This window comes from Xenopus laevis, chromosome 7L (assembly GCF_017654675.1).
Source record: "Xenopus laevis strain J_2021 chromosome 7L, Xenopus_laevis_v10.1, whole genome shotgun sequence".
Classification (NCBI taxonomy): Eukaryota; Metazoa; Chordata; class Amphibia; order Anura; family Pipidae; genus Xenopus; species Xenopus laevis.
In genome coordinates this window covers 61,309,238-61,332,764 of record NC_054383.1, presented here as the reverse complement: position 1 = coordinate 61,332,764, position 23,527 = coordinate 61,309,238, and the positions used below count along the sequence as shown (strand labels likewise).

General features: G+C 41.6%; 1 protein-coding gene across 9 annotated transcripts in view; it reads right to left on the bottom strand.

Annotated features, from left to right (window-relative positions):
* zdhhc5.L (zinc finger, DHHC-type containing 5 L homeolog) overlaps positions 1-23,527 on the bottom strand; it is a 199,932-nt gene that overhangs the window by 116,221 nt on the left and 60,184 nt on the right. For 8 of the 9 annotated variants that reach the window (XM_018225554.2, XM_018225553.2, XM_041569020.1 and 5 more), the window contains 2 exons: positions 10,395-10,516; positions 10,151-10,308 (listed from right to left, as the gene is read on the bottom strand). In XM_018225554.2, the coding sequence (XP_018081043.1) occupies positions 10,151-10,308; positions 10,395-10,516 (280 nt within the window). The remainder of the gene's footprint in view (positions 1-10,150; positions 10,309-10,394; positions 10,517-23,527) is intronic. The other variant, XM_041569019.1, reaches the window with a different exon arrangement.

Sequence of the window (23,527 nt, the reverse complement as noted above, 5' to 3'; positions counted from 1 at the left end):
AATGGAAGCGAGGTGTCAGGATGACGAAGAATGGGGGCAGACACAAATTCTTTTTTAAGGGTTTCGAAGGCTTGGATCGCATCGGGAGGCCACATACTTGGATCTGCGCCATTCTTTGTTAAATCTGTGATAGGGGCTACAATAAGAGAGAAGTTTTTAATAAATTGGCGGCAGTAGTTAGCGAACCCCAAGAACCTTTGGGTCGCCCGTAAAGAAAGAGGCTGGGCCCAGTCTAGTACCGCTTTAACCTTCCCAGGATCCATTTCCAGACCCTTACCAGAAATATTAAACCCCAAAAATTGGACAGACGAAACCTCAACAATGCATTTTTCTAGTTTAGCATAAACTTTGTTTTTCCTTAGCCTGAGTAACACTTCCTGAACCTGTCTACGGTGATCACACATATTAGAAAAGATCAGAATATCATCTAGATAGCCCACTACGAATAACCCCAGCAGGTCCCGGAAGATGTCATTGACAAACTCTTGGAACACTGCGGGGGCGCTACAAAGACCAAATGGTATTACGAAGTATTCGTAGTGGCCGTCCCTGGTATTAAAAGCCGTTTTCCACTCATCCCCTTCCCTGATACGGATGAGGTTATAAGCACCTCTAAGATCAAGCTTGGAATAAATTTTGGCATTTTTAACCTGATCAAAAAGTTCAGAAATCAGAGGAAGGGGGCAACGGTTTTTTATGGTGATCTTGTTTAGACCTCTGTAGTCTATACAGGGACGAAGACCCCCATCTTTTTTCCCTACAAAAAAGAAACTTGCCCCAGCAGGGGAACTAGAGGGCCTGATAAAACCTCGTTCTAGGTTTTCCTGGATATATTCTTTCATTGCCTGGGCTTCAGGCAAGGAGAGAGGGTAAGTTCGACCATGAGGGGAAGTAGACCCAGGAATAAGATCGATTGGACAGTCATACTGCCTATGTGGGGGTAAGATCTCTGCAGCCTTCTTAGAGAACACATCAGAAAAGCTCGCATAAGCTGCAGGTAACCCCTCAAGGGACGAGACTGCCACCACCGGAGGAAGGCAAGAACCCATACATTTAGAACCCCATTGGAGAATCTCCCCTGTTACCCAATCTACATGTGGGTTATGTGCCTGAAGCCAAGGTAACCCTAAAATTAGAGGGGAAGAAGCACCCTCAATAATGAAAAAGGCTAGTTCCTCAAAGTGTGAGTTGTTGGATAGATACTACAGTTTTTTTGGTTACCAGGCCCGAACCTAAAGGCTTTTTGTCCACCGCTAAAATTCTCAAAGGAGGACTAAGAGAGGTTAAAGGAACATTAAACCTTACTGCGAAGGCAGCATCCAGTAAATTCCCCTCCATCCCAAAATCCACAAAAGAGGAGACCTTGACAGAGCCCGTAGGCCATGATAATTTAGAGGAAGAATGGGGAGAGGAAACTTCTGCACCCAAATGGAGCTCCCCTTCTCCATTTAGGCTTGGAAGTTTCCCGGCCTCTTAGGACAGATTTAGAAAATGACCCTTTTCCCCACAGTCAGGGCCAGAATAGGGGTAGGCAGAGTAGGCAGCTGCCTATGGCGCCATCATTTAAGGGGATTATTTTTTGTTTTTAGGTTTTTTTTTTCTTTAATAATTTATTAAAGTAGTAATCCTGGTTACAATGTACAACAATAATTGCTACTTATCCCAGAAGCATCAGATAAACCACATGTTCAGCATTAAACTTATCTAAAGGGACTGTGCATAGTTGTATCAGCTATGTAGTCTACCGTCTCCCCTCAAAAGAGCTGCTTCTGAGAAAAAGGAGTAGGAAATTGTGCCATAACAGGATGACATATAACAATAGTTATGAGGTGCTACGAGGTGAATGAAAAAGATGGCCAAACGTCAGACCACAATGAATGGCAGACAGTCACCAAAGAAGATCGTTGGGGGTGGGGGGGAGGAGAGTTTCATTGATGCACAAAACTTTTCTTGCTCTCAATCTACCTCCATCAGTTTTCATCACTGGCAGGGCCGGAACTAGGGGTAGGCAGAGTAGGTGGCTGCCTATGGCACCTTCATTGAGGGGTGCACTTTTTTTTTTTTTTTCTTTCATTTTGCTTATTTAATAATTTATTAAAGTAGTAATCCTGGCCCGGCTCGGGCAGAATCCATCCATCCCTCACCTCCCTCCCCTGTCACCTCCCTCTTGCCAGCAAGTAACAGCTCCTGCAGATGCGGTGCAGCTGTATGAAGATGGCTGCTGGGTATGCTGGCACAGGTACGGGGGCTGTATAATGGATGGCTGCCTGGCATGCAGGTACAGGCAGGGGGGGGCTGTATAATGGGTGGCTGCTGTGCATGGTGGCACAGGTACAGGGGCTGTATGATGGATGGCTGCTGGGCATGCTGGCACAGGTATGGGGGCTGTATGATGGATGGCTGCTGGGTATGCTGGCAAAGGTACGGGGCTGTATGATGGGTGGCTGCTGGGCATGCTGGCACAGGTATGGGGGCTGTATGATGGATGGCTGCTGGGTATGCTGGCAAAGGTACGGGGCTGTATGATGGGTGGCTGCTGGGCATGCTGGCACAGGTACGGGGGCTTGTTTGATGGATCAAATTATCCTACTGTTTTGTGTTTGTGACATTTTTCAGTTTAATATCACATTTATATTTATATAAATGAAAGTTTCATTTGTTAATGTGTTATACACTTTCTTTATTTAAAAAGGACATGTTAAGGTAAGAAATGGTAATGCCAGATGGGGGGGGGGGTGCTGATTGAAGCTCTTGCCTAGGGTGCCAAACTACCTTGGCCCTGCCCTGCCCACAGTAAATGCAAAGACACAAATTTCGCATACGGGCCTTTTCCTCAGGAGTTAGATGGGATATGCCCAGTTGCATAGGTTCATCCTGAGGCAAAGGCACAGAGGGAATAGGAGGTTTGACATGAGTAACCACATTAGGAAGAAAAGACTTAACATTGGAAATCCCAGAATGAAAAGAAGTTCCCCCTCACCCCTTCTCTCCCTCTGTCTTCTATCTACTTGGATGGCTAGAGACATAAGGTCATCCAGGTTAGTAGATAGTGGGTAATTTTCTAGGCTTTCTTTGACAGAGTCTGAGAGCCCTATCCGGAACTGGCTACGAAGAGCCATGTCGTTCCACCCAGTTTCTACTGCCCATCTCAGTGCAGTACACCTCCGCATCCCGCTTTCAATGGCGCAACTTACGAACTGCGGAATGGGCAGAGGAAGCACGATCCGGGTCATCGTAGAGAATTACAATAGACAAAGAAAGTTTCTAAGGAAAAGCGGGCAGGGTCTGTGGGAGGTAACCTCAGGGCCCAAATTTGGGGATCACCCTGTAGCAGGGTCATTACGAACCTCACTTTTTCTTCGCCAGTAGCGAAAGAGTGGGGGAAAAAGCGGAGGTATAATTTGCATGCCTCTTGGAATACAAAGAATTTAGATCTGTCCCCACTGAACTTATTCATGGGTTTTAGGCACGTTACCCATCATGGCAGAAGAACCCACAGGAGCGGCCATAGGAGGGGTGACTACTGGAGCTGGAGACTGAACAGAAGCATCCAGTCGAGGCGTCAAATTGTGAAAACCTTGCATTAGTTAATCTTGCCTCTGCTCATGTTCTTCCAGGCGCTGTAACAAAGTGTTGAGTAGCACATCAGTGGTGGAAGTAGCAGCCGCAGCAGCAGCTTGACCTTCTTCATCCATGGCCCGTTATAATGTCACGGTCGGCACCCAACACCAGAACAAATGCCAAGCACCCTGGTCTCGGCTCGTGCTTCACCTGTAGTGTGACCGATGTTGGCCTCGGGAAGAGCCCTCAGCTACTTGGATGCCACCAAGACTTAAATGAGAGGTGCAAGGCTAGAGGTTCTGGATAAGCAGAGGCACACGACTGTTAGTAAAGTCTTTGGGCAGAAGGTCGTGGTACAAGGTGTTAAACGGGATCGTAGTCGGAACTGGCCGGGTCGAGGCAGGCAGAAAGTGAGCGTAAATAAATCAGGCCGGGTCTGGGCAGGCATCGTTCAAAGCGAGGTCAGGCAGGCAAGGGTCAAAACCGGGAGATCAATCAGAGGGATATGGCAAAAGAGGTAGTCGGAATTCAGGCAAATGGATCAGGATACAGAGGTCAGAATTGTCAGGAACAAGCAGGGGTCACAACAGGTAGTCAGAATCAAGCTCAGAATCAGAATAGCAAACAGCTAAAGGCACCAGGAACAAACCTATAACGGGCAATGAAAACTAGTATGATGGCCCTTTAAATATTTTAATTTTCGCGCCGTTGCACGCTGACGTCAATAAGCCAGCGCGCATGCACCAATAAAAGACCGGTGCCTTGGAAGGAGGAACACGCGACCGCGTCTCCACCGAAGGGGGCGGCAGGTGTCCCTGCCATCCCCCCACTAGACCACCAGGGTAAGCTCTTACAAACACAGCATGGTTTTATTGGAATATATGCAACAGCGTTCATGCTTAAACTTTGTATACTAAATACTAAAATGGTTACAAGATGGCACTGTGAATATTGTTTATGTGTGTTTGCAATTGTCTATGCTGCTGTATCAATGCAGTCTGTTTCTGTTTCCTCTTCCTTCTACCATATTGTTTTTGGTTTCACACTGCTAAATGTTCTCTGTGTTATGCTTGAGTGATTTACAAGTAAACCTACTCACAAGTTGCTGTGCTGAGTGTTCCCTATATGATCATATTAAAGTCCAGCTCTACCAACAGGTTTGCAGAGAGAATAAGCACAGCCAGCAAGGGTTACCATGGGCAGATTTTCAATAAGGCTAAGCCTCCTGGCTGGTAAGTAAAAAAAAAAGTTAGAAAATCTTTTACTGAAAGTAGCTTGTACTTTAAACAGCACAGTGGAGGAAAACTTTTCTTATTTCAGCAGGGTCCAATACTGCTGTAATTAGCTGCATTCTTTCTGGATATTTCTGCTTTCAGCCTCTCCAGAGTGCAGTTCTCATTACAGACAGTAAAATCTACTAATCAAGACTAGCACTCACTTTAAAAACTCAATAGTTTTTTATTGCATGGTATCAAATGCCCGACGTTTCGTCCTCATTAGGACCCTTTTCAAGGAAAAAAGGTCCTAATGAGGACCGAAACGTCGGGCATTTGATACCATGCAATAATAAACTATTGAGTTTTTAAAGGGAGTGCTGGTCTGAATACAAAATGTATACAAAATTACTGTGCACCCCTCCGTTTGCAGAAGGTAAAACTTAGTCCCTTTGTAAAATGTATAATGAAGCAATAGAATTCTTAATGAATCAGATGAAAATTGAGCATAGGACTGGCCAGATATGGGATGACTGACGTAGTTGGCCAGCTTAAATATATTGCAATATATGGACAAACAATCTCTGTTTTGTTTAAAGGGTAAGGCATTTTTCAGTAGCAGTATGCACAAAATGTATTTGTCTTAAATATATTGATAATGGGTTGAGTGCAGAGGACTCTTGTATTTGTCTATATGTATTTTGTGGTCACAGACTCATTGCATCCCCACCTAATGGTTTTAAAAATTAGCAGTAAGCACAACTTTCCCTTGTTTGTTAGAGTGCACTGATCTATAAATTGGGGAGACCAAACAACTGCTCACCAAGCTAATGGCTCAGCATAGGAGGGCAAACTCTACAGGGCAAGACGTGGCTGTCTTTCTACACCTAAAAGACAAGGGACACTCCTTTGAAGATAGCAATGTCCAAATCTTGGATAAAGAGGACAGCTGCTTTGAAAGAGGTGTGAAAGAAACTATTCATTTCAAGGTGGAGAAACCATACCTGAACCTTCGACACCACCTGTCTGCTACATACAATGCTGTTCTCACATCTGTACCCCAGCAGTTTCAGAACACACATCCATTCATGCAACTCTCACAAGTAACACCTGTTTCTGTGAGTTGCATGACACATTGGTAATCCTATCACAGTAACTACACAGAATCGACACCTCTGTGAATATCAGATGTCACCTCTGGGAAGAGTGGAAGAGTTTACATGCAGAGGACTTGTCACACCAGTCAGTTGAACTGAAGAAGCTGCTTGGATGAGTAGTGAAAGTCCAGTTGTTTTAGAACTACTTATATCAAATGTCTCAGATTATCACTCTCTGAGTCTACATCATACTAACAGTTAGTTTAAAGGTAAACAACCCCTTGCTAACCTACCTAAGACAACATGCTTCAATCTTCCATCAAAACATATGCAAATAAACCAACCAATCTTTAGTCTACAGCACACATTCATTTTTAATAAAAAGCCCCTTCCTTTTAAAATAGGAGACCTAACAAAAACGATTACCCCTTTATAATGGATGAGCAGAATCAACTGTAAACTCATCCTGAGCATTTTCGGTTGGAAAGCACATCCATCTGCACTTCTGCATGGTTCCCATTGAAATCAGTGGAAGGTGCAGGTGAGGTCGTTGCCAGGGTTAATTTTTCTTGCAGCACTGAATACTATTAGCATTGTCAGCTAGAGTATGGTCAACTTTAGCCTTCCCATAGAAAAAATTTGCCTATGAGTACAGTGAATATAGTGAGGCAATGGATAGGTGAGGGATTCAGCAGGGCAAGGAACTGTAGGGGTTGATGTGCTTTGTGGCAATGGTTGTAAGCAAAACCCACAGCCAACCTGTACCTATAAGATTTAATAATGAATGTAGTTACACAGCTATACACAGGTTCATTATAGTCTCTATAACTCACACACACAGTTTGTCAGACCTTTTTACACACAGTTGCCCTTACACCAGGGGTGCCCATGACGTCGATCACCGTCAAATTCCTGGTAGACCACAACCTTGGCCCCAGCATCAGAAGTGAGCAGAGAGGGGCTGGCTCGCTAGCTGGGCTGAGAGAGGGGAATGGAGAGGATGGGGCTGGCTGAGAGCAGAGGAGAAGGCAGGGCTGGCTGAGAGCAGAGGAGAAGGCAGGGCCGGCTGAGAGCAGAGGCAAACATGGACATGGAAGGAAGGGAGGGCGCACTTTTGAGCAGCAAGCACTGACACAGAAGGGAGGGCTGACAGCAACAAGCAGGGATACAGAAGGGAGAGCTGACAGCAACAAGCAGGGATACAGAAGGGAGAGCTGACAGCAACAAGCAGGGACACAGAAGGGAGAGCTGACAGCAACAAGCAGGGACACAGAAGGGAGAGCTGACAGCAACAAGCAGGGACACAGAAGGGAGAGCTGACAGCAACAAGCAGGGACACAGAAGGGAGAGCTGACAGCAACAAGCAGGGACACAGAAGGGAGAGCTGATAGCAACAAGCAGGGACACAGAAGGGAGAGCTGAGCAACAAGCATGGACACAGAAAGGAGAGCTGAGAAACAAGCATGGACACAGAAAGGAGAGCTGAGCAACAAGCATGGACACAGAAGGGAGAGCTGAGCAACAAGCATGGACACAGAAGGGAGAGCTGACAGCAACAAGCAGGGATACAGAAGGGAGGGCTGACAGCAACAAGCACTGAGGGGAAGGGAGGGCTGAGCAGCAAACATGGAGGGAAAGGGAGTGTGTTTAAACTTTCATAACCAGCCAAAATTTGTAAAATTAACATGGTAATTAGGAGGTGTGGTCCAAAAAAATGGGAATAGTCAAAAATTGTAGTGTGTTACCAAGGTAGATCCACTGGAGGGGGCCAGGTGTCAAGAGAAGATCCCAGTGTAACAAAGTCTTGGCAACCCTGTCTTACACACATTAACTCTAACAGTTATAGGAGAACACCGGCTTCCAAACCAAATATTGATAAAGGGGCCCACAAAACATAGAAACCCCTAATATATCCAATACAGTTACTTGTTCAGCTCAATACAGTTACTTGTCAGCTCAGCAAAGTAGTCAGACAGATCAGCAGGAGAGCAGGGGCTAGGTTTAGGAAACTGTTCCAAACCATTAAAAATCATGAAAAGTCTGCATATTTTTTAATTGATGTATATTGAAAATTATTGAAATGATGCTTACATTTCAAAAAGTTTAAGCTATGTTTGTTTGGAGTTCCCCTTTAATTTTACACACAGACATGGATATACACACACACACACACTAAACAAAACAGATTCACACTTGTCTGCTCTGGGAAAGAAGTTGCTTCATCAGAAGGAGATTCTCTACTCTGATTCTCTCATTCCTCACACAGTTGAGGAACAGGAAGTGTCTCACAGAGAGACGAGAAGGAGCTAAATCTGGGCTGCTGCTCTGAGCAGTAGACTTAGTATTGGGATGGTCCATTATTTGAAGGGGTGCTGACCTGACAAGAAGTCTTTCATAAACTTATTGCAGGTTCTCAATGGTAATTTAAGCAATGTATTCATATAAAAGAGAATGAAACAATATATATACAAATGGCAAGGGAATATCCTTTATTATAAAGTACAAGTCCGGGGGGGGGGGGTGCCCCCTATCTGTGGACACCCATGGTGTCAGCAGAAGATGATATAAGACTAAGAAAGATCTGAGAGTAGTGGAACAAAAGTTTAATAACTTGACTGAGGAGGACCATTGCACATTTTTAATTGCTCAAAGGGAAATAGAGCTGGCAAAGACTATGTTTAGTAGAAATGTTATTTTGTAGCCTAATTATTATTCTTCTATATTTTTAATTATCACCAACATATTCAGAGTTCTTTACAGAGGTTATATATCAACCACATTAGCCCCTATCCCAGTACAGCTTATCATATTCACACACACACACTATGTTTTCATACCTCTTTAAAACATACAGACACGCTTTAAAGAATGGTATCTATATGGCTACATTATTGCCTATTCATAAAGAGGGGAAGGACCCAGGTGTGGCTCATGTGCAAAGCAAATGAGACAGTCCTATTAGACCACATGTTTCAATGCCGCCCCACCCCCAACTGAAAACCATTATCCATGGGAAAAATTAGATTTACCAATACCAAAGCATTTTTAAGGCAGCCTTAGCACTCCTTGGCCGAGTTCAGACACATAAACATACATCAGACGGGGAGGGGGGCAAGAAATTACATTTTTGAAGCCCGTTGGAAACACCAGCTTAATACAGTCTCCCCTAAGGGTCTGAATGAACTATTGCTATTTTCCATCTTTATTTACTATGACTTATCAACTCTGTGTGCTATACCTGCTGCATTGTAATAACACTACTAATTTCCTATCACTTTGGTTTTACATAATTTGATATATCATTGTAAATTGACTTTAGGATGTTGAAGCATTTTTAATTGGCTATGATGGGGACAACATTTGTCTAAATGTTGTTCCCAAAACTTAGGCAGCTTTTATTCTGGTGGAAAAAGTTATAGGAGCCAAAGTGTTGTATAAACATTTCATAGTCTCTATACTATGAGTTGGCAATATATCACATAATATATTGTTACCTATCTGTTTTACCTGTGGCTGAATAGGTTGACTTGAATATCCTGAGCTCTGTGGATTGGTAGATTGTTATAGTTCTACTACTTCTTGTTAATTAAATACCAAAAGGGATATAACATTATTTAATAGAATCCACCTAAGGCACAACTTGACACAATGGCAGACTACTATTGCTACAGTAATACTCTTTGGGTTTAAAAGAAGCTGTTAAATTGGCTGTTACTTTTATGCTGTTGGGACTGTGCAGATGGGACAAGCCACTAACAATGTGGTGCACAGTTGCCTGAATTTATTAGCTTGTGCATTCCATTTGCTGATCTTACTAGCTGACTGATCATTTGTTTTTGTAATACAGATTGCTCTGAAAGGATGACTATGGCATTGCACATTTCTTTTGACAGCACAGTAAACTCAGTTGAGCTCAATTTCTTCTAACATTGTGCTTCTCCGGTTAACAGAATTTTGTGGTTTGTGATTTAGGGGTTTGTGACACTTACAATTCTGTTTGCTGTCCCTGAGGAAGCTCACTAAATATGACAAAAATATTGTACCACTACATTTTTTTTTTCCAAATAAAGTTTTTTGTGTGACCTCCAGAGTGCAGTGCTACTAAATAAATATTAATCCCTCATCATCTACACCTAGGCAACTGTATATTTATGGAAGTGAACTTTAAACTACTTTATTTATAGATACATACAGTGTGCACACATTTACAGAAATAGATGTAAAGTCAGCTAGATTTTCTTTTCTTTCCAAGGTATTCTAATCACTAAATCTACTCACCTCAACACAATTGTCACAAACGCTGCAGTGGGAACAACGAGGTGGACGATAGAAACGGCATGTTGAACACCACTTCATGCGAACCTGCACTCCCCTAACCTCCACTGTCTTGTACAAAGGTGCCCGAAAGTCATCTTCTTTATCTTCATCTTCCTCTGCTGTTAAAAGGATTAAGAAGGAGCAGATAAAAGTAACAAAATTCAGTGGCACAGTAGATGATTGGCAATTGGGTTAATTGACTCACCTCGAGGGAAGATACCAGGATCCATGAACGTGGCCATGCTAAAATTGGCCAGTACAAATAGAAACATGACTGCGTTATAGGCTGGAAGAGCAAGGGACACTTCCACACTAAGCCAGGGGCATCTAAAGATTTAAGTTAGAGAAAAAAGAAAAATCAGTTTTAGCATTTTATTTCATAAGATACATTTGTAATGCATGCAAGATTATAAAAATAAGGACGGCTCTGCAGTATAGTGTGGCAAAGAGATCACCAAACAACACATTTAAAAAATTATATAAAATATTATCATAAACATAAAAGAAATGAAATGTCCAATACAATAAAACTACAATAAGCACATACAGTGGTGTGAAAAACTATTTGCCCCCTTCCTGATTTCTTATTCTTTTGCATGTTTGTCACACAAAATGTTTCTGATCATCAAACACATTTAACTATTAGTTAAAGATAACACAAGTAAACAAAAAATGCAGTTTTTAAATGAGGGTTTTTATTATTTAGGGAGAAAAGAAATCCAAACCTGTGTGAAAAAGTAATTGCCCCCTGAACCTAATAACTGGTTGGGCCACCCTTAGCAGCAATAACTGCAATCAAGCGTTTGCGATAACTTGCAACGAGTCTTTTACAGCGCTCTGGAGGAATTTTGGCCCACTCATCTTTGCAGAATTGTTGTAATTCAGCTTTATTTGAGGGTTTTCTAGCATGAACCGCCTTTTTAAGCTCATGCCACAACATCTCAATAGGATTCAGGTCAGGACTTTGACTAGGCCACTCCAAAGTCTTCATTTTGTTTTTCTTCAGCCATTCAGAGGTGGATTTGCTGGTGTGTTTTGGGTCATTGTCCTGCTGCAGCACCCAAGATCGCTTCAGCTTGAGTTGACGAACAGATGGCCGGACATTCTCCTTCAGGATTTTTTGGTAGACAGTAGAATTCATGATTCCATCTATCACAGCAAGTCTTCCAGGTCCTGAAGCAGCAAAACAACCCCAGACCATCACACTACCACCACCATATTTTACTGTTGGTATGATGTTCTTTTTCTGAAATGCTGTGTTACTTTTACGCCAGATGTAACGGGATGCGCAACTTCCAAAAAGTTCAACTTTTGTCTCGTCGGTCCACAAGGTATTTTCCCAAAAGTCTTGGCAATCATTGAGATGTTTTTTAGCAAAATTGAGACGAGCCTTAATGTTCTTTTTGCTTAAAAGTGGTTTGCGCCTTGGAAATCTGCCATGCAGGCCGTTTTTGCCCAGTCTCTTTCTTATGGTGGAGTCGTGAACACTGACCTTAATTGAGGCAAGTGAGGCCTGCAGTTCTTTAGATGTTGTCCTGGGGTCTTTTGTGGCCTCTCGGATGAGTTGTCTCTGCGCTCTTGGGGTAATTTTGGTCGGCTGGCCACTCCTGGGAAGGTTCACCACTGTTCCATGTTTTTGCCATTTGTGGATAATGGCTCTCACTGTGGTTTGCTGGAGTCCCAAAGCTTTAGAAATGGCTTTATAACCTTTGAAATTGAACTCAGGTGTGATAAACCACAGTTAAGTTATTTTTTAACAAGGGGGGAAATCACTTTTTCACACAGGCCCATGTATATTTGGAGTTTTTTTTCCTCCCTTAATAACGTAAACCTTCATTTAAAAACTGCATTTTGTGTTCAATTATGTTATCTTTGACTAATAGTTAACGGTTTTTGATGAGCAGAAACATTTAAGTGTGACAAACATGCAAAAGAATAAGAAATCAGGAAGGGGGCAAATAGTTTTTCACACCACTGTAAATGTGTAAAAAACAAATAAACCAAATATACACTATGGACAACAAATATTAGTATAGCCCAAGCACCTGAAAATTATCCCTAATCACACCTTATGGACACAATGAAAACCCTTTAATTCTAGAGGATCACACAGATTGAGTATGCCTCTCCTTGGTTCTGTTAGGTGCCTAGTCCGCAATGCAAGGGATCCCTTTGATCTGACAAGGTGGTAAGTCCTCTCCTGGGCCCTGTGTGTCTACTTTGTAGCCACACAAGAGAGATAGACTTCTAGAAGTTTCTAGAAGTCTCTTCTGATTGGTGCTTCTGAATGATGCTAGCATATAACAGTTTCTATAATAGTTTATTGGGCCTCTTGGTACAGATCTTTCAAATAAGCCTCACTAACATTCCTACTGTGTCTACGGGTGGTGGCACATGCGGCGATTCCGGAGAGATTAGTCGCCCAGCAACAAATCTCCTTCTTAAGGTGACTAGTCTCCCGAAATGCCTTCCTGCCAGCAAGAATGTGAATTGCCGGCGGAATAGCACTCGGATTTTCGGTTTTCCGAAGTCACCCAAAGTTGACTCACGAGGAAGGGAAGGCATTTTGGGGAGATTAGTCGCCCTAAGAAGAGTAGATTTGTTGCTAGGAGACTAATCTCCCCGGAATCCCACGTGTGCCACCAACCTTAAAGTGTCTACCCGTGAAAAGTCTGACCTCTTTCATATCAGCCCTCCATTGTGACTCTTTTCCTCTATTCCTCAAAATGCAATCATAATCCACTGGTTTTATCTATTTCCTTGCATGTCTCACTGACCATGCTGCACTCCTAGCACTTTGGTGTTAGGATTATGGCACTCTAGGTGTATGAATATATGCACAGTTTGGATATTTCTGCCAGTGGTTCATACTACCTGCACTTGCAATAAAGCATTTTTAGGACAAAATCCATTTAAATCTACGGCAAGCATCCAGTGAACACTGGTGTGTGTTAATTATACCAAGTGCCACTCCTAATTCTTGTCACTGCTCTCCTGATTACGAGAAGCAATACAATTGCTAAAGTTAAAAAAAGAGTAAAACCCCTCTCTATCTAGTTACCCACCAATTATTAATACCACATTAATTACCGATATCTATATTGTTCAGCTGTTCAGTTTCTAATAATTGTGAATAATTTCAATAAATATTTAAAGAAACTAAATTGTGATTCATTATTGCGTGATGGTGTTCAACACCAAAAGGTGATTACCCTGTTAGGTACTTTGTGCCGTTAAGTAATGATTATAAATTGCTTATAATATACTGAATTAGGTGAATATAAATTACTTAAACAAATTAATTAATTAAAGTGCTAGTATGGATTTTATTCTAAATTCATGATAAAAATAACAAATTTGAATTGAAATGAAAGTGCCAGTACAGATCCGGGTAATAAATTAATTAAAACAAAATTACCACAATTTAAGAAAAGTGTCTGAATTCATTCCAAAACACTTGCTGAACGTAAATAAATATTAATAAAAAACGGGGGAGAAACCCCCACTAAAATGGTAGATTGTAATTGGTTTGCACACCTCAGCCTAGGCTGATGGGTGTTTGAAAGTGAAAAAGTTAATTAAAAAAATGTATCAATTTGTCCACACGAAGACCAGCAATGAAGAAAAAGAAGGAAAATGAGAGTAATAGAAGTGTAGAAGTGTACTGCCTAAAATTTTTTCTAAATTCTGGGACCCCACAAGTGGGAGATACTAGGTCACTGGGGACTGTAATCTCAAGATTACCTTGCTAGCTCTTTAGTTTTCTAATCTTCCCTAAAAAACTACAAATCCCACAGTGCCATTTTATTGCAGTATAGAAGTTAAGAGGAAGCGGAAAACAATGTAGTCTTAAAGGAGAAGGAAAGCTCCAAGACAGTTTACTGCCAATAGAATAGCCACAATAGTGCAAGCTAGAACACTATATTTATTCTGCAGAATGCTTTACCATACCCGAGTAAACAGCTCCAGACACTGTCTCTGTTTGTTTAGGATAGAAGCTGCCATATATGCTTGGTGTGACATCACTTCCTGCCTGAGTCTCTCCCTGCTTACTAACAGCTCTGAGCTCAGATTACAGTAGGGATGGGAGGAGGGAGGGGGAGAGGAGCAAACTGAGCATGCTCAAGGCCGTGCCCTGGAGGTTTAAGCTGAAAACAGGAAGTCTGATATAGAAGCCCATGTGTACACAATAAAAGCAAAGAAATGTGGTGTTTCTTTTGACAGAGGACTCTGAGCAGCATTACTTTGAGGGTTTACTGGTGTATTTATATAGACCTTTCTGATAAAGCTTACTTAATTTTAGCCTTTCCTTCTCCTTTAAAAAACTTGGAATAGTTCCAAGTATACAGTAATATTTTAAAATCAAGCAATCGCTCAAAAAACAATTATCTGAGCGTTGAAAAGTGTGCCAACACGTGTTTCGCCTCCTGGCTTTATCAAGGCAAAATCTGCAATACAAGTATTCCAGTGGAGCTTCAGTTCAAAAAAGGGACAAGGTGGGGGTGATGAAGCAATATTTTGTGCACAACTGAAATTCTTTAGTGGTAAGAACAACACATTTTTTTGTGAGCTTTTTATCACTTGAAATGAACTTCCTTATTCCAGCATTTGCAGTTGTGACCATAAAGTTAAATTTTGGTCTTATCACCCCAAATGATTTGAGGCTTTTCTAGGTGCTGTTTGGCATACTGTAAGTGGCTGTTTTGTGCTGTTGGTGCAGCAATAGATATTTCTTATTTGGGGATGCCCTTTGTTTTCAGTATGCTCTACTCTGAAATTTGGGATGAACATTTACTCTTTCTGCCCAAAATGTTAAATAAATTGGCACAGAGGGTGTGTGTGTGTGTGTTTATAAAAGTACTGTAAAAGGGTAAAATTCTGCACTGTATGTACTCATTTACTCTCAGCTTGTGTTGGCGTTTTATTGCAGAATTGTTTAGAAGAGGGTTGTAGGAGATCTCATGACTCTAGCAGAGGTCAGATTATGCTTTGCCTTACTGGAGCAATAATATGATGTTTACTGGTTTTAGCTGTTGATGCAAAGAGTCAGGAGTATCAACAGCCAAGGGGGCTCTCTCCATTTAGTTCCCTGTGCCACAATCACAATTCCTGCTGTGCAAGACTCGACTAGACTACAACCCTCCATTGCTGCCAGTGGCCTTTCAACTGCACTCCAAAAAAAAAAAAAGCAGGACATGATCCATCCCAATTCAGGTGTATGCCCATTGATCGTGTGCTTAAGCCCCCCAGAGGAGGGGATCTTGAGAAGTTACTACTGAAAAGGGATGCTTTTTGGATATACGAATTAGACTGTGTGACCCCCAAGGGTCTGAATGGACAACTTCAATTGAATTGCTTTTTGACATGAAAAATTGTTTTCTGACAGAAAATATGGTCTTTTGACATGAATAAAATTATTGCCTTTTAACTATTTTGCTATTTAGGGCTTAATATCAAGTATTCCTCTTACAAAGTCCCTGTTTCTCCACTTTGCAGATATATTATGTATTTCTGGGTCTGAATTGAATACCTCTCGCTCTGTAAGTAACATTTGTTTTTCTTTTATACTGCTTATATGTACAAGGAAGTTCTTTTGTTACTTTGACCTTTTTTTGCTATGTAACATTTTTTGTTGCTATGTAACCTTTTTATGGACACAATTGTTGCTAAGATTTCTCTCATACTATAGGGCATGGGAAGTGCAGACACTGACACCCGGTGGTGAATCAAATTATTGCACCAAGTTCTCCAATGAACTAAAAAGGACAAAAATACTTTTTTTCACTTTGTACTCACTGTATGACGTCATGTTGGCGCCAGAATTCACTCAGGGGGTGGGTATTTAAACCATGGCTTGTTACACTACAATATCCTTGAAAAAGGTCCCCAGGTGGGATCGAAACGTCGGATAAAAATGTATATATATATGTATATGTATATGTATATATATATATATATATATATATATATATATATATATATATATATATATATATATATATATATATATATATATATATATATATATATATATATATATATATATATATATATATATATATATATATATATATATATATATATATAACAAACAAGGGAAAGTTGTGCTCACCACTATTTTTTAAAACCATTAGGCGGGGGTGCAATGAGGGTGTGACCACAAAATACAGTAGTATGACTATATATATATATATATATATATATATATATATATATATATATATATATATATATATATATAATGTATACAATGTAAGTGAGGAGGGGGAGGCTAAGCTCCTGATGCAAATAGAAAAGGCTGCTAGTTTGGGTAAAGTAATGATAATGGGGGATTTTAATTATCCAGATATTGACTGGGCAACAGTACTGCCAGATCAGTTAATAGGAACAAGTTTATAAACATGTTGCATGATAATTTTATGGCACAGGTTGTTAATGAGCCAACTAGAAAAAATGTTTTCTGGATCTAGTGATCTTTAATGACCCAGAACTGATAGCAAATGTGCAAGTCATTGAACCCCTGGGTAATAGTGACCATAAAGCTATTTAATTTAATATCTGTTGCAAAAAACAGATATACACTGGGGCATCATAAACCATGAATTTCAGAAAAACTAATTTTAGTGCCTCGTCCCTTAAGAGCATTGATTGAGGCATTAAGTTTTCAGCTAAAAACACAGAACAGAAATGTTCTCAATTTATTCCCTTAAGGAGTAAATGTAGAAGCTCTAAGATTCAACCTATGTGGCTTAATATAGAAGTAAAGAAGTTAAAGGGGACATTTTGCATAACCTTCATATTCAGATACATGATGAATCTTTCCTCAAACAATGTAATGATGCAGAAAAAAAAAATGTTTTGAATGCATTTTACCTGCTAAAAGTGTCTTTACATCAGAGCTGCAATGAGAACCTCTCGGGTCAAAAGCTAGGCTGAAAGTGTGGAAGTGTCTGTTCATTCTCTCACAGAAAATGGTCACAGTACTGACAGACAGGCTGAACTCTGGAGATGTAGCAGCCAAACCCCTCCCGCCCACCCTCTGTCCTGTGTGTTTCCAGCCTGCACATAACTTTCTTAAGGTGGCCATACACGGAGAGATACGCTCGTTTGGCGACAGATCTCTCCCCGATATGCCCACCTTGAGGTAGGCAATATCGGGCTGATCCGATCGTGGGCCCTAGGGCCCAACGATCGGATCCTACGGTCGTTGGGCCCTACGAACAGATGCGGCCGCGATCCGACGGGATTATTAGTCCCATCCGATTGAGATCTGGCCGACTTTCAGCCAGATCGCGATTGGGGAAGCCCGTCGGGGGGCCCCATACACGGGCCAATAAGCTGCCAACTCTGTCGGCAGCTTTTAATGGCCCGTGTATGGCCACCATTATGCTGCTGCCTGATCATTTAACCTATCAGTATATTTTAAATGCTCAGCCTAAAGTAAGAGATGTTAAGTTTAATCCAAACTATAAAGAGAAAACAAATTTGCTGTTCTAAAACAAACTTTCAGGTGCAGTGAGTTGCAAGGAAAAAAATACAGCTTTTTTGGAACATTTTTATGATCTTGTGCTGGGAGTTGCAAGGGAAAAATGCAGCTGTGCGGTAACAGTTTGTGGTCAGGTGCAGGAAGTTGCAAGGGAAAGGCAGCTGTTCTAGAAGAGTTTATCAGGTGCAATGAGTTGCAATGGAAAATGCATCTGTTTTGGAATATTTTATGATCAGGTGCAGGGAGTTGTAAGGGAAAAAGCAACTGTTCTGGAACAGCTTATTGTCAGGTGCAGTGAGTTGTAAGGAGATAAATGCAGCTGATGTTCTGGAATTGTGTAACATCTAATAACAGATGCAAGATGTAAAAAAAAAAAAAAAAAAAGGAAAACCTAAAAAACATTCATAGCTTTTTGTATACAAATTGATATTGTATGTGTTTTTATTTACAAAATGTTATAGTTTGCCTTTCTTTTCTTTTTTTAACCAATATCTGCAAAGGAGAGGAACAAGCATTTGGGTAAGGGGGGGAAAGGAGCAGTGGAGGGACAAGGAAAAGAACAAGGCAAACAGGGAGAAAAGTGAACAGTGAGGGATAGGGAGGTGGAGCAGAGAGTGACAAACGAGTAGTGGAGGGAGGGGGGAATGAGCAAAGAGGGAGTGAAAGGAGCAGGGAAGGAACTGAAGGTTAAATGAATAGAGCAGAGAGATAGAAAGGAGCAGTGGGGGGAGATGGAGAAAAACTAACACAGCAGAGAGTGAAAGAAAGGAGCCGTGGAGGGAGGGGGAAATGAGCAGGGAGGGAGGAGGAAATGAGCAGAGAGGGAGTGAAATGAGCAAGGGAGGGAGGGGATTTGTGAGCTGAGATTGTCAGAAAGGAGCAGTGGAGGGAGTAAAACGAACACAGCAGAGAGTGAAAGAAACGAGTAGTGGAGGGAGGGGGAACAAACAGAGAGAGTCAGTGATATGAGCAGGGGAAGAAGGGGTTAAGTGAATAGTGCAGAGAGAAAAATGGAGCAGTGGGGGAGAGGGAGTAAAAGGAACAGGGGGGTTAAACAAATTGAGCAGAGAGTGAAAGAAACTAGCAGAGAAGGGAAACGAGCAGTAAGAATGATCCAATATGTAGAAGGAATGCAGGGACAGACTGAGCGTGACATCATGAACAGCACCCGCCCACCTCTGCCTCACTGGATGCAGCTCTATTACACAGGCAGAAGCGGCCGTCTGCTACAGAGCCAGATTCCAGAGATTCCAAGACAGGAAACTTAGCAAAGGGGCGGGCTGAACACAGTTTTCATGCTTATATGGACATATTTGACCCAAAAGGTATTAAAATAAAAACAATTCCTTCTATTTTACATTATTTTACATGGTTTTCTGCATTGTACAGAAGCTGCATTTAATTAATGTCATTAGAACTCTGCACCACAGGGCGGAATGTGTGCCAACTGATACAGAGTCCAAAGACAAAGAGCAAAAACATCTCAGAGGAGCTTTGAAAGCCTGTAGCTACCCAGACTGGGCCCTTGTTAAAACGGCAGCAACCAAACCCAACAGGAACACCAAAAGAAATAACCGCTCTGAGACACATAGGCGAAATAAAGTCATCCCATATGTAGCTGGAGTGTCAGAGAAACTCAGGAGGATTGTCAACAAAAACCACGTCCCTGTGTTTTTTAAACCTAGCAACACACCGAAACAAAAACTGGTACACCCAAAGGATTCATGCATATGGGATGTGAAAATATCCAAGGCGCTTATACCCAAAATGGGACTGCACTAAGCAAATCCATTATGGAAAAGGACCTTGGAGTCCTTGTTGATAATAAACTTGACTGTAGCAAGCAATACCAGTCAGCAGCATCAAGGGCAAATAAGGTATTGAGCTATATTGGAAGGGGCATTGATTCACGGCAAGAAGTGGTCATTCTTCCACTTTATAGAGCACTGGTAATGCCCCATCTAGAATATGCTGTACAGTTTTGGTCTCCATCACTCAAACAGGACATTATTCTATCAGAGAGAGAGTACAGAGAAGGGCAACTAAGCTGGTCAAAGGTAAAAATCTTAACTATGAAGAAAGACTGGCCAAATTGGGGATGTTCACGCTGGAGAAGAGGCGTTTAAGGGGTGATATCATTACTATGTATAAATATAAGGGGATTATATAATAATTTCTCTAATTCTTTATTTACCAGCTGACACAAGGTCACCCATTCCTTTAGAAGAAAAGAGGTTCCGCTTAAATATTTGGAAGGATTGGTTTTTTTTTTTTTACAGTGAGAGCTGCGAAGATGTGGAATTCTTTCCCTGAATCTGGCTGATACATTAGATAGCTTTAAGAAAGGGTTGGATGGCCTTTTAGCAAGTGAGGGAATACAGTGTTATGGAAGATAGCTCATAGTACAAGTTGATCCAGGGACTAGTCCGATAAATGGCTAAAAAAAATATGGCTAATTGTGGTCTTTTTTGCAGTTTGCCCACCGTGTGGCGCATTGTAATTAACTCCATCTTACACAATCACACACTTTCATTTTTTGTTTTCCTAAAAACTATTTTTTTTTTAGCATGACAAGTGTGGACCAGGTATTTAACCACTAACCATGCGGTGTCAGTTATTGTTTTTTTAATTGATTTGCATAATTTTATTGGATTTTAAAAGATTTTTATCCTTGCATTTTTGTTTATGTGTTTTTTTTACATATCTTTACAATTTGGTAATTTGCTATATAAAGACATATACCCATGGTTTTCTGGGTGGCACATAATATGCAGACAGGGTGATTTGTTTGGAAAAACTGAATTGCCAGGCAAGAAAATTCATACATGCACTATTTTTACAGATAAATCTATGTGGCAAATTTATCAAAATGTGAGATTAGAGCTCACCACAGAAAAATTCATCTACTTTCTATTCATCTGTCTGCACATTTTCTCCAATCTTCCCCAAATTAAAAAGCATAACATATATATAATTTCCAATATCTGACAGAGTACCGTATAATACCACAAAATTTAAAAAAAAAAAGTTAGCTATTGCCCCCGCAGCCACCCCACCCTCTCCCAATGTCCAATGCAATTTACTGATTTTCCGAGATAACAACCAATATTATTGTCAGATTGCTTTGCGCTTTTTAGCTCGTAGTAGATAATGTATGTATTCCTGCCAACTCTTCAAAGATATTCGATGTGGTGAATCTAATGTGACAAAGATGTTTGTCCCAGGGTAATTGTGTATATGATGGCAGATCAGGCACCCAGGCTGACTTATTGGCTCCTTTAAATCTCGAGGTTAAGACAGACTAGGACCCTGGAGCATGGTTGGAAAGTACTCTGGCCAATTAGTCTGCAGGTGGGAAAGTTTAAGGGGAGCCAAGGTATGCTAAGGTAGTTCAGTAAGTTTGGAGAAGATGTGAGAAAAGTTTGTTTATAATTTACTGTTTTCTGCTTCAGCACAGAACTTGTGCTTTGTTTATTTTGCTGCTGTGAGATGCCTGCCAACCTGTGCCTTATGTCACATGTGGAACTCTTTTGCCTTGACCCCCTACTGCTGCTACGAGCAATTCCTCCACAAATGGTGTTTTCGGCAACAGAGAGACAGAAGTAAACACAGTTTTTAAAGGGGCAGTGCTTGTTTGCTGCAGACTGTGGGAATGTTCAACAACATGGATGAAATTGTGTTGCAGCTGGCCAATCAGCAGGAGGCAAATGCTGCCCAGCAAGAGACCAATGCAGGACTGGTGGGCTCAGGGTCCCAGCCCTGCCCCAAATCCCCCTCCGAACCCCGGCCTCAGCCACCTTTAGCATGTGCATCCACGCATGTGCATACCTGGTTTTGATGCGACCGGGGCTGGAGACCAATCGTGGCAGCACGGGCAGGGAGCGGGACAGGGTCAGCGTGGACCAATGCCATCCAGCAGCAGAGCATTGGATACTTTGCGATTCAGCAGCAAAGTATGGCTACACAGCAAGATACTAATTGTTTGCTTGCAGCTTTTCTGGCAACCCTGACAGAGGCTTTGAATACCCAACTGGCGGTAATTGCCAAAGCTGAGGCTGATGGACAAATCCTGACAAAGATGGTACAGCAGCTGGCTGCGCAAGACCCCAAGGTTTCGAGTGTGGCCAATCAATTGAGAAAAGTCACAGGAGCAGTTACAAACCGGCGGAATGAGCCAACACGCGGGGAATCGAGTGTGGCCCCCAGTGTGGATGGCCCCATTAGGGGTGCTCTGTATTAATGGAGACTCAAAATATCCCACCGCCATGGTGACATTTGAAACTGATACGGTCTGTCATGATGTCTCCCCAGTTTAGTTGCATAGTGTGATCTTTAGACGAGACTTTCCCCTCTTTTGGAAGCTCTAGGGAAGGGAAAGGTTCTCCACAGGGGTCTGTGAAGGGGGCTCCTAAGGATGTATCCAGAACTTGTGAAGCTGAGTCTGAAGTAGATACCGTAGGGTTGACCGCTAGCTGTATTAGTGGGTGAAACAGAGTTGCCCTCAGAGCCATCTGAAGCATCCGATATGCCAGATTTGAAGGTCTCTTGGGTTATCTTTGGATCATTCCAGATGAGGGATACTACACTGTCCAAGGTCTGGGGAAAAAGTTAATTAATGGTGAACCACAGGAACTTGGTGCTGAGAATGTTTTTCCACATTTTTCTGTTAGTCAGGATTTACCAGGTTTGACCAGGGTGTGGTGGTAGAGCAGTTATTAGTATCCCAATTCTATCAGGGAATGGTGTTGGTCCTGACCCTGTATGGTCACCTGCGACAGGAAAAGACCCAAAAGTGAAAATTGCAAAGATTTTACAGACCAGGTATTCTTTCTTTTTTTTTTGATATTTAATATTTTTATTGGTTTTCAGTTTGACAAATAAAAGATGCAATAAAGTACAAAATGTATTCATTCAGCTGTAAGTTTGTCTATGTCTGATTATTTTTGTCGTTCTATGTGAAACATTCCCAAATTCGGTCATTTCCCATGACTTCTCGAGGTAGATTGTTTCAGTATTAGACTTACAGCTGGCATTTATTCGATGGGAGAAAAGGAGAGAGAAGAAAGAAAAGGAAGATGTAAAGTAAGAGATAGTTATTTTGGATTTGTTGTAATATTACCAGACGACATCTTAGCTGTGACGGTGCTCAAGTAGCTTCAGAATCACCGCGTTGAGATCTGGGTTGGATGCTCTCCAGAAGCTGGGCCCACAGATACCACTCCAGCTCACCCTCATAGATCCTATCCAGAATCTCATCTCTGATAAGATTCCATTACTCGAGTCCAATTTACTTTGGTTATCAGTAATTACCGACCAGGTAATTGTGGTCTTTTCCAATTTGCTACTAGGAGAGATCTTGCTGCTGTCAGGATATGTGTAGCTAATTTATGGGATTGTTTAGAGTTTATGGCCTCAATTTTCATGCCCAAGGGAAATGTTTGTGGAGTTGCTGTGATGCCAGGTATTCTTTCTGATGTAAAGAGATATTGTGACTCTTGCCCAGAATGCCAGCTATCTGCCCCAGTGTCTCTTCTCCAAAGCCCTTGAGTGCCACTGCCTACCACTGAGGTCCCATTTGAAAAAATTGCAATTTAGTAGGGCCTCTGGTAAAGTCAGCCTGGGGGCATCAGTATATTATTGTAGTCCTAGATTATGCTTTAAGAAATGCTGCTTCCAAAATTATCACTAGAAAGCTGTTCTATATGTTTACCCGCACTGGCATTGCTAAGGAAATCCTCACAGACCAGGGTACACCATTTATAGCTAGGGTTAAGAAGGCATTATGTAAGCTGTTGAAAATGTAACTTAAGAACTGCTGTGGGTTGGTAGAGCACTTTAACAAAACTTTGAAA